At 41.2% G+C, this 12,500-nt stretch overlaps 1 protein-coding gene across 2 annotated transcripts in view; it reads right to left on the reverse strand.

Moving 5' to 3' along the window:
- The window catches only part of LOC134465667 (receptor-type tyrosine-protein phosphatase S-like), an 81,564-nt gene that overhangs the window by 61,171 nt on the left and 7,893 nt on the right, over positions 1–12,500 (reverse strand). Inside the window, exons 2-3 of one of the 2 annotated variants that reach the window (XM_063219460.1) lie at positions 6,505–6,578; positions 4,515–4,698 (exon numbers count right to left, since the gene is read on the reverse strand). In XM_063219460.1, coding sequence (XP_063075530.1) covers positions 4,515–4,641 — 127 coding nt within the window. In that variant the 5' untranslated portion in view covers positions 4,642–4,698; positions 6,505–6,578. Of the gene's footprint in view, positions 1–4,514; positions 4,699–6,504; positions 6,633–12,500 lie in introns of those variants that run through there. The other variant, XM_063219459.1, reaches the window with a different exon arrangement.

Here is a 12,500-nt window from a genome sequence, read left to right on the forward strand (position 1 = left end):
AGCAGGCTACAGGTCCTCAGAGAGTGGTATTCTGTTCCCATGTTAGCTGAATTATGCTGGTGCAATAATCAACCTGTCTTATGCTATGCCAAATAACTTGCTCAAAGCAGAGCATGGAGTAGTAAAGAAGACCCATGACAACTATCAACATCTCAATGTCAACGATTCCAGCAATTTAGTATTCGTATTTTTGTATTTTAGCATTTTAGCAATTCATCATACCTCACCTTGTATCCTGCAACCAACAACATAATAATAATTATTTATAATTATTGATAATTATTTATACTGTATGCTGAAAGTTTTAGTGTACTCTTAGCTAATTTAGCAAAATACCAGACCTTTACCTCTTATGTGTGTGTGACCATTCTAGCACACAAGGGCAGTACTATAATACATTGTACGCATGTGGGATACCAAGTAGCAGTGGGCAGACTGGCACCCAATGGGGGGAAATCATGGTAATAATATAAAATAGCATATAGCAGCACATTCATTTTTAAATGTGTTTTTTTACGTAATTGCAAAACTAAAATTTTCTTGGAAAAAAAAGTGAAGCCTGTGCTTCACAATGTTGTGTCAACAGCCCTGAGTTTGAACAGGTGTTCAGACCATTGTATGTCTAGACATTTCTACAAATTTCTACAATTGTAAAGGCGGATATTTCTCTACTAATGGCTTTCATGGGTGGACAATCCCCTAAAAATGATTTTACGTAAATACCGTATATTGGTAAATGAATTTGTGATCACTTCCAGATTCATTTTCTCTTACTTTATTAGGCCCAGCTGTAATCATCACAGTTTGGTTAACAGTTTTTGTATGCTGCAATTTTTACATTACACATGGTAATTTCTATTTGAGCACCGGAAAAATGTTGAGCTTGAAACCAATCCCTAAACCAAACCTCTCAAAAATAGGCTGGTTTAGTCTAGCCAGTAACCAGTAGCAACAAAATGACCCAGACCAATGTCCATGTTGGTGTAATCATCTGCCTCTCAAAAACCACCGATGAGAAATGTCCAGATTGTCATCCGTTCAAACAATCTCAATTAAAGTGATTCTCATGCTGATAATCCTATAGCTAACAACTTCAAGAAACTCCTGCACACTGACCATTTAGCTGTTTTTCTTTCATGAACAATGTTTCGGTACTAGTCAAGTACCGGAACGTTGTTCATTAAAGAAAAACAGCGAAATGGTCAGTGTGCGGGTGTTTCTTCAAGTTGTCTGCTGAGTGACCCATGGGCCATCTCCGACACACCTGCCAGCTGAGGTGTGCGTTTAATCCTATAGCTAAGACATCAGCTGTTAAATGCAGGGGATATTTGCCAAAGGCAGTCTTTTACGCATGGTCATATACACATAACAGTAACACCAACTCTTGTTTCCACAGTTTAAGTCTGCGAAGGACATTAGTTAGTCTTCCTACTTGAGAATCATAGCTCATAGTATATACTTACAGTAAGCAGAAAGGGTCTTGTATTATACAGTATAATACAAGACCCTTTATGCTTACTGTAAGTAAGATATTCAAAGACAAGATGAAGGAGTCTTAAAGTGCCAACCCCAAAAAAAGTAATCACATTCAATTATCATGGCTTCTACATTATTATAATCTTTTGCTATAAACTAGCAAACCACTTTTCCGCTCAACAGAACCAAATCTCACAAAGAGATGGACGGTAAGGGTAGGCCTATGTTCATTTAACACAGGCTGTACATTCAATAAAGCGGCAGGGAAGTTTAAGTGGTCTCACTGTCATTGGTACCTCCTGTGATGTAGGTCAGTGGTGCTCAAACTGTGGTACGTGTACCACTGGTGGTACTTGAGACATCTCTGGTGGTACATGGAAGAATTATTTTATGTTCATTGATTTGAAGGCGTTATCAGCTAGAACAGCATGATCATAACCACCGTTTTATTGCTGGCGCCTGGCAATCAGTTGGCTAAAAATTATGACAAATGAAACTGAGCCAGCGCTGACGGGTAGCCTATACCGATACAGTTGCATTTTCAAAATTAATCGAGGCAACCCAACAGGGATGTTTGTGTTACAGTAGTCCACATTTTCATCATGCTGGACGAAGGCCTTTACTGCGATATTATAATGTTGGTTGTCAAGGTGGTACTCGGAGAGCTCAATATTTTCTCAGGTGGTACTTCACACAAAAAGTTTGAGAACCACTGATGTAGTGACCTAGGTCATGTTAAGTGGTCATTTCCCAGATAAATAGAGCTACTAGGGTGTTGAAGTATCACAATGTCTTTCTACCTCTTCCTTCATTTTTATTTAAATGACAAGTGCACTGTTTTGAACAGCAAATCCCTTGTCTTGGTTGTCTGCAATGTTTTAGAGCCCCCCCTCACCATTTTTTTTTTTTTTTGACGTTTGCTGCTGTCTCCATTATTTGGCATCATTTGGATTTTGTCTCGATTGGCTTTGCTATGGCCGTCTATGGGCATGTCCAAATGTGTTCTTAAAAAACACCCTAAACATTTGTTTTCAAAAGTATGCATCTCACTAAGTGTTTAGGGGTGTTCACTAGTATTCCCTAACAAGTTTTAAGGCAAAATATGGCTTATGTCATTTTTTTATTTGCCATTTTGTGAATGAAAGAAGAAATTGTTATGGAATACCAGTGAATACCCCTGAACACTTAGTGGGGTTTTAATGCCCATAACACGACCATTCTAAATCTGGTTGAGACTAAATCCAAATGAGCCAAATAACAGAGACAGCAGCAAACATGAAATAAACAGTGAGGGGGACTCTAAAGTATAACATATAAAATAAAAGATAGTAAACTTGTTCTCTAATGTCCAATAGCCTGTTAAACTAGTTTGTAGACAAACCTTAGCTGCAGAGGTTAATTTTTCCTGGCTGGTTGGTCTGGCAATGCACCCTTGGAGGTAATAAAAAAGGACAAACAAATCTGTCCTCCAATCCCATAGCTCTCTATCTGTGTATCAAAAAAAAATAAAAATAAATCTGTTTGAATCTTTGCAGCGAGCCATTGGGGAGGGCTTAGCAAGGTGTCGACATGACTCTGGTGGCCTATTATGTGCAGTTAAGCCGTTTGAATGCCAAACGTTCATTCCATCCACAACCTTCAGCCTCATCAATGTAGCTGCGCCAGACTATTCATTTCACATCAACATCTGGCTTGCCTAGCTACATTTCTAAGCTTTATGGTTAGAATTGGTTTTGAAAGTAAATAGAACTGCACTAACATAAGTGGGACATACAGTATTTTAGACAACCATCACTGTTATCATATTGGTGTAGTGCTATTGGATTTCTGGCAGCACATGACAACCATGATCAAGCCCTTGTCACAGTACAATTGGGGCTTTGTGGCATAGTTACATGTTGGATATATCTGACTGACCATCTGACAAACAATGACAAGGTACAGCTACTGTAGATATGTAGCCATTGACAGATATTAAAGGAGCACTTCTGCCAATTTCAATATGCTGTTGTATTGCTCACGCTACCCTTCACTTGTCAGTACCCGGTGATGCTGCATTTTTCAACTCAGCCCTTTCCAAGATCTGGGGTTGCCTATTCTAATGGGGGCAGACTTTGTTTACATTAAAAATCTTCTTAACATAGGCCTACTCCAAATATTATCCCAAAAGGTATCGCTGTTTGCTAATTGCCTGCTGATGTTGCATAACCTTTTGGATGTTATTGGGAATAAATCAAGATGTTTTTTTATGTAAACAAACTCTGCCTCCATTACAATGACCAGGATCTCGGAAAGGGCTAAAGAAATACTCTCAGGTACAGACAAGTCCAGGGTAGTGTGAGCATTACAACTGCATGTCGAAATTGGCTGAAGTTACCCTTTAAGAATGAGGGAAATATTCCTATAGTCTCCCAATAGCCCTAATTTGCTGTGGTTAGTCCACTGACTGTAGAGAAGCGCTGCAGTTTATGGCTCATTCTATGGACTCTGCAAGCAGAGATAGATTCATGTGCCACACTGTGATGGATGGCATATAGGCCCTGCATGATTTACAGAGCCCCAGATAAGCAATCTACATTTAACATGCAGCATTTTCTCCTCTCCACAGCCTACGCTGTCGACCTGTTACACACGCTATCTTCAACAGAACGACAAGACACATGACGGGCTTTGTCAGCGGTGGAATGCGGCTGTGTCAGACACACAGGAAGGAGTTGCGGTAATGAGCAAACACACAAGGCTCTAGCTAAGGCAGGGGTTCCCAAACTTTACCATGACAAGGCCCCCCATATACCAGTAGATTCCCACCAAGGTCCCCCCTGACATGGGTCGTGCTACACTATTCTTTTCAGTGCACCACCTTTCTTAAGTCGGTAAGTGCACACCTATATCCATGCAACTACAACAGGAAACATAATAAATATAGCAGTGTTGACTAATGAGATTTTGTTTGGCAATACTTTTCCTTTCAACCTGCCACGGCCCCCCTAGCAACCCCCCACAGAGGTCCCCGGCCCCCCACTTTGAAAACCACTGACCTAAGGCATCAGAGAGGTTGTGCAGAGGCAGCAGGAGTACGCCGAGGAGGAGGAGCAGCACAGAGGGGGCTGGACTGCAGCTCAGCTTGGCCGGAGCCAAAAGGCCTCTTCCCGTCCGGGGAGCCATGACCCCTCAGTGGGGAGGGGGCGGATGTGGATGCTTCACTTACAACGGCCAGGCACGCTGCAAGACAGGTGGGCATCATTACATAAACAGACAGGCAGACAGGCAGACAGACAGACAGACAGACACACAGACAGACAGACAGACAGACAGACACACAGACAGACAGACGGACAGACAGCATTATACTATAGCTACATGCAAACATCAGTTCTTAGTTCAGATAGATTTACACTAAATAAATATATTTTCTGTACTATAAAAAGGCAGGCATGTGACAGGGAATACATGATAATACGACAGCAGGCATATTTATTCACACAGTGTATTTCTTACAAGCAATTCAGTTAGCAAAAACGCCTGATTATATAGAGTTTCTCGTGTCTTTAACAGCTAGCAGAGAACTGCATCTCACGACATGTAATGTGCAATGACAGGCAGAGGGTTAAGAGGCCCCCATATGTGGATTAGAAGGAAAAGAGTGGATTGGATTTTCATGGCATAACCATCTGTTTATGTTATGCAGGGAGACTGCCAATATGGTCCCCTACTCTACAATCCCAGCTGATACAGGATGAATAAACACCGCCTAGCCTACAGTACACCACACACGGCATGTAGTAGGCACATCAAATGTAAGCATGCATGCATTTCGAAAATGTGTGGATATTGCTTTCAAAAAGATTGCTTTTCGAGTACCTTTAAGAACATTAAGTGGCATAACAAATTCCCCTTTGCTCTGGGCTAGTCTTCTCAGTTGTTCAGTGAAACCCATTCAGCCTGCAATCCTTCACACAAATACACACCGGCCTCAGTAAAGTGCCCCAGTGGTGATCACATGCATTTGACATATGTCTGCTATTGACAGCACTAATGCAAGACACGGCCCGGCTCCTAAGACAGGACTGGAAATGGATTGTCATGGGCTCCATTAATAATTAAGCAACTTCCTGGGCTCTGTGCCCTTCCCGTCCACAGTCTCACATTAAAACCCAGGCCAGGCCGCATGAACATGCTCTCAGACTAAGGGCATTTTTCACCATTGGCAGAAGTGCATCAATTCAGCCGAGGTCTGCAAAAGCTCCCTGGTGAAAAGTCGATAATCCACGAGTCTGATCGATTTTCTTCCCTCTCTTCTTCACCATGCCTGGGCCGCGCGCATGCAGGTGTGAAGCCAAATGAGCTGGGCTCTGATATTAAGGTTTTTTTTCCTAGTTTCTCTCACTCTCTCCTTCTTTTCATATAACAACACACTGTAACAACCTCTATTTTGTCCCTGAATACGAAAGGCAATAGTTAACCATGAGGGAAAAGATTAGAAAGGGTTGCGAGGAATCACTAACAAGGGATGTGCATTGATGTGTTTTCTTATAAAGCTTCTCCCTATCGCTGTCTGTGTACTTCCGTTCCGTTTCTTTTAACAGATAAGCATAAATCCTCTCCAATCAACACATATACTGTGGGGTTTTCTAAGCCTATGAATTCCACCTCTTCCTCTTTCCGGTATTTAAGCTTCCCTCCAAACAGTGGCAGATTTTTCTCCCTGAAATGACCCCATCCAGATGTTGCCGTTCTATGTGATCTACTAACACAGTTTAGCCAAAGAGCCTGCAGTAAGGATAGTCTTTTGCTGACTGAGCATGCATGAGCAGAGCAGTTTAGGGCAAGACGATTCATCACTTGGACTGCTGCTCTGGTCTTCCTTAATGTTTTGGCTGTGTCACATTTTTTAATGAAACACATTCATGACCAAATTGCTTGCGCACAAAGAACTGCTGAACCGCACAGAAGACTGGTTTTGGCTGGAAACTGGAGAGTCACGAAAACAGAAGCACTCAGTACTGCAAAGCAAGGGGATATCCTTACCTCTTTGTCTTTTCAAAACCTATTTAGCTTCATGTCCTCATTTCCGTAATCCCCTGCAGCCAGAGCCAGTATACCTAAAACCAGAGATAGGGATAAGAGATTACACGTCTCATGGAACAGACAGTCGTGATACATACTTCACTAAGGGCGAGAGAAAATGCAGCAAACCCACTAGCTGAGACAAAATGTAAGCACTGGATCCTACCAAATGTCCAAAGGCCATTTGTAAAGTGGCCAAGACTCGGTCTAACTTTAGTTATGCACAAACATTTCACAACCAGGTAGCTCTAGACAGAGTAATGAACATTTGGCACTACAAATATGGTGTATAAGGAACAACTTGGTGTACAATGTTTTCGTGGCTTAGAAGGTGCATAATTGTTCTGCAAAAAGGTACTGAGGCTGCGCCAGACCTACGTACACATAGTAGTAGTACTTCCAGTCCTTTGTATGCGTAGACACACATATAATAGAATATTATTTATTCATATAAATCAGAGAGTGGGTGGACATAATTCACTTCACTCACAAAGTAACAGTTGGATCATTCCAGAGAACATTACACGGTTTGCCTTTGACACAAGCAACCCTCTTTCTGAGACAAATGTATTGAGGAACCTTCGCATGGAGAACTAGGGTATTTCAAAATGTAAGTGTTCTGCCTTAAAACTTTACTGATGACAAAATGGTGTGGCGGAGAGAGGGATTCGCTTTGCTAATTGTCAAGGTGTTTACATTTGGCAAATGCTACCAAAAGGGCCAATGACATATTCTGTGATGTCATAGCTCTCAGCCAGGCTGGAGTGGGGCGGCTGAACTGATGTTCTGTGTTGGCTCCACCACCTTTGCTTCACTGCTATCCTGATTTGTAACATTCTGCCAGCACAGTTTTCATGTACTCCATATTAAAAACGTATGTCATCCATATTGAAATCATTTTGTAGATGCAATTCAACATCCTGCACATGGGCAGCTTTACTGTCTGAGATGTTCCTGTCTCTCTGTAGGATCTAATCTTCCAATTATCGGTGTAATATTAACATCACAACATACAAAAATGGCCCCAAAAAATGACCCACCAAATGTCTCATTTACACACTTATTGTGAAACATGGGTCGTAAGTAGAAAGATATATAATGATGAAATACATAATTGTTACAATTACGCAATTGTCATGTCAAAGTCATTGCTTATCATCTTGTAGTAGTTTTTTTCCCCTGAAATCACAGTTTATTGGTACTTAACGAATGTGAGGACATTTAAGTATTCTACCACACATTCTTTCTTTCCCTTCCTTCCCTTTGAGCTGCATCTCTCATTTGGTACCTCCATCCATCTGTGAGATCTGCCAGCAGAATCCAAAACCTCTAGGGAGTCTGTCTCCACGACTACCACACAGCGAGCTCCTTTCCAGCTCAGCTTACACTATCCAAATAGCAGCTGCCCCTCGTGAGGTCTACAGGAAAGGATTATATGAGCCTCAGGTCCGGGTCTCACACAGGAGCCCTGCATGCGCTCTTCTCGGAGGAGTCCCTTTACAGTAAAGGAAGAGGTCCTCACCATGGGTCAATTACGGCAAGAGAACCTCCGCTCTGCGGCATTCATGTTGGGCTGAGCACTATGTTTGACAGCAGAGTAATAGCCTGGCTTGGGATTTTAGCGAAAATGACTCGTCCTGAAACGGAAAGACAGAGGAAGCCCATCTTCCTGAGGTGGTGGACGGCGTGGCTTCTGAAAACCCTAGAATGCCATCAACAGCCATAATGGCTAGACTGCCACTACCAGCCCGGCCCCTGGCTGTTTCTGGCTAATGCACTGGGGCTAAGCAGCTTTGCCCAGGGTCATCACGAGAGTTTAGAGATGCTAGCCATTCCCAGGATTTGCAGAACGGAGTGGCCAGCTTAGGAGCAGCACTCTCATTACCAGATGTTCAGGGCTATGGTCAGCAGTGAATGGCCATCCCTTGAGGTCAGCTGTGAGTGTGGAAATGATGCCACTATGGCGATCGCCTTTGCTGACTGAGAGCATGGTGCTGCTATGTGCAGGAACAGCAAAAAAAAAAAAAGTTCATGGTATATGTATTGAAAAAAACCAAAGTAGACCTACTATTTTTTCAAGCCCAGTGATACGCTCTACATTCTTCACCCTACAATACATAATATTAATGTTTCAATTTTGACAAGTGAGGGTAAACATGGCTAGAATACGTCTATGGGAAGTTTGGGGCTCATTGATTTCGTTTGCTACTTTGGTCCTCTACATAGGCACCCACTGTGAAAGTTCCTCACAAAATTACATCCATATTATTTGGATATTGAGCTTGATGTTGGCAGAGGTGTGAAGAGACATTAAGCTATGTTAAGCTTTTCACATCAATCATTTTATCTCTCGGAATTTACCATGTATCAAAGGATTACCAGACTGAATTCTGTCTGTTTTGATGCATCTGCGAAGCTAACAAAGTACTGTATTCATGTATGTTATACAGTATTATATCCATATACTAAAAGGTGCACTGTGAAATATTTTTAGTAGTTTATTTCCGTTTTTTTCACATCCTTGTTATATTTTTCATGAATATGTACCACCACCATCAAAATCTAAGTATTCATTATGACAGGAAAAATTGCACTTTTCATAGGCCTGCATGAGAAGGGGGATCTTCTCCATTGTCCGCATTTTGAATTTTAGCAGCCATTTTTAGCTGCAAAACGTTCAGTACTTAGGTCATACTAGTAAATATTAGCTTATTACTTAGTAAATATTCATGACCAAACATATCCTTTGGCAATGGGCAGCACAGTTTCAATGATTAGCATAGTTGCAATACCTCCTCTGGCCACCATCCTACACAATGCACCTTTAAGGTGAAAGAGGCATACAGTACTCCAGTTGTCTGGCCGTATGTGCGTCAGTGAGTCTGCATCTGCATCTGCATCTGTACGTCACATCATTTTGTTTGCACAATAACACAGTTTGCACAGGTCAGTAGATTTTGACCAAACCTTGTGTGCTAATTCTCTATAAAAAGCACAGGATTTGTTTAACTTCTCAAGCTAATGATTTCAAGATGGCTTCAGGGGCATCAGAGTTGTTGCTTTGGTGTCAGGTTTCACCCATTTGCACATGTATAACATGAGGGAACACAAATCACCTTGGAAACACTTCACCTGCCTTATTTATCTTTTTTCACCAGAAAACCGTTGCCAACATACAGTATACATTAAATAGTAGATAATGTACATACAGATAGATCTACCAAGATATGACATATTTGTGACAACTTCTAGCTTAAATGTGAAAAAATATAGTATATGTTATATTATACATGTGTCATTTTGAAATGTACGGTGTGAAAAAGTATAGTATACCCCATATCAAGTATACCATACTAGCAAGTATACTACTGACATGTCCTGTGCTGTGCCATGCTTTGCCTTCAAGTCTGAGGCAGTGTTAGAGTAACATAGCAGCTAAACTGTTCTATGTCTGTGGTGTGCTTAAACTGAATGTTATTTGATGGAGGGCAGCATGCACTCATCACATATAGTCCCATAAAAATAAACTGAAGTAGTGGTACAAATAACCCCTTTTCCGAAAGGACCAATAAACAATCTATCTATCTATCTATCTATCTATCTATCTATCTATCTATCTATCTATCTATCTATCTATCTATCTATCTATCTATCTATCTATCTATCTATCTATCTATCTATCTATCTATCTATCTTAAACCAACTGAGAACCAAACGCTAGAGATGATTATTTCAAATAACTTTACTGTATATGTGAGTACTTATAGCCAGGTTTGTGTGTTTTTTACAATATTGCCATCATAAGAATTAATCATCATTAATCATTGATCATAAGACCCAATAAAAACATGTTGTCCACTTTAATATCATAACACATACTGTATATGAGACATCTCTGTTAAGGTTGTAATTAAATGTAATGGCAACAAAAAAAGTCTGGCTTTGCACACTGTGCACGCGCGCGCGCGCGTGTGTGTGTGTGTGTGTGTGTGTGTGTGTGTGTGTGTGTGAGTGTGTGTGTGTGTGTGTGTGTGTGTGTGTGTGTGTGTGTGTGTGTGTGTGTGTGTGTGTGTGTGTGTGTGTGTGTGTGTGTGTGTGTGTGTGTGTGTGTGTGTGTGTGCACTCCTGGCCTACATTAGAGGAGTCATTTTGAGCAGCCATTAAAAGCTCTCTGAGCAGCCAACATTTTTAGGGGGAATAAATCCATGAATGAATGAGTGATGATGAGGCCCTTTTAATCAAACCCAGAAAAGAAAATAATAATAAAGAAATGCTTGAGTCAAAGGTACGGTTTATTACTTCTCCCAAAAATATGCATGATCCAGACATATTGTGCAACAGACCAAATCTGACCTTTGATCCGCCTACATCATATATTTACAGGATATGGGATTTCCACAACTAGATGAAGTTCCGCACACGAATCAAAACCGCCCATAAATATTAATTTTGATTGAGTGTGTCAGCGGCTGCTCTTACAGTCTACTTAGGGGTGGGCGATATGGCAAAAATGTCATATCACGATTTCGATTTTTTTATCACGATCTTCCATCGAAAAAATAAAAACAACAAAAAGCTAAAATTAGGTATTTTATATACTTGCAATTTGTAATTAACAATTAATAAAATATAAACACACTGATGACACGCTCATAAAGTGCATAATTGGAATACAATAATGTAAAGAATAAAAGTGAAGGCAGCAACACTAGGTAAGTAAACATCAATCTGATACTGATGGTAAACATCCTCACTGCAAGACGATGTATACGATTTCTCCACTTTGGCAGATTCGAGACAATCTTGTACTCGATATCACGATTCACAATTTAATATCGCCATATCACCCACCCCTATGTCTACTTTGATGTCATTTGTGAATGTTGACATGGGGCCCTGAGCCAGAGGTCATGCCAATGAGTTGCTGCATCAGACATTAGCATTAGACCCTGTCCCAGCTCACAAAGACATACAGTAGGCATTCATTGAAATATGAGGAAACGTACAAAAAAAACATAGCAGAGTCTGTTCAAAGGTTCAAAGGAGAAAGACTAGATGAAAGATGAAGGTTGTTTGCGGTTTACTGTTTTATCACAGGAAACTGAGACAGAGGTGATTTCCTCTTTGGAACTGACACCAGAGCACAAAGCCCACTCTTTCTTCCTCAAACCAGAAATAAAATGATTGCTTTAATTACACTAAAAATGTCTAGTCTTCTTGTGCCATGCAATGAGAAGACACACAATGCACAATGTTTGTTTTAAATGTATTAAATACTGCATGTGCATTATTCAAATATACAGGTATTTTTATCTACACCCACAATAACAGGTCTTATTCACAGTACCTAGTTCATTTAAATTAGTGTAATTTAATATTTCTCAACAGAGGCGGTACAGCCCCCTAGGGAGCGTGGGGGGGCCTTAGGGGGGCGTTGAGAAGGATACAGTTGGCAGGGGACAGGGCTTAGTTAGTCCATTTGATTGTTTTAATACTAAGGGGGCCTTAGCAGGCTTATGATGATGTCAAGGGGGTGTTGGAAGGTTTGTGATGAGGTCACGGGGGCGTTTGTTCAAAAAAAGGTTGAGAACCCCCGATTTAAACCTAAACACATTAATTCATTATAAGTTATCTTTCCCCAGTGATCAGGTTTCAGAACTGACTTTACAGTGTAAGCCAGGATGTGGTGGTGATGTCTGCAGTGTCTGCTTATATTGGTAGGGACCTACACTACACTCTCCCTCTGTCTTTGTTTTCCATCATTTCCAGGTTGGCAGCAGTGGCATTCTAAACACTGACTGCATTCCTCCCCTCTCCTAAACTGCAAGAGAATGGTTGGTTGGCGTGCTAGGAGCGGCAGGCTCCCTCTGTGACCCTCCAGCCTGTTGGTGGAATGCGTGTGCCGTGCCAAAGGCAGATGGCTCCGCATCGCGGCGCTCTGCACACAGGTGCCTGCC

Source organism: Engraulis encrasicolus, chromosome 16 (genome assembly GCF_034702125.1).
Source record: "Engraulis encrasicolus isolate BLACKSEA-1 chromosome 16, IST_EnEncr_1.0, whole genome shotgun sequence".
Lineage (NCBI taxonomy): Eukaryota > Metazoa > Chordata > Actinopteri > Clupeiformes > Engraulidae > Engraulis > Engraulis encrasicolus.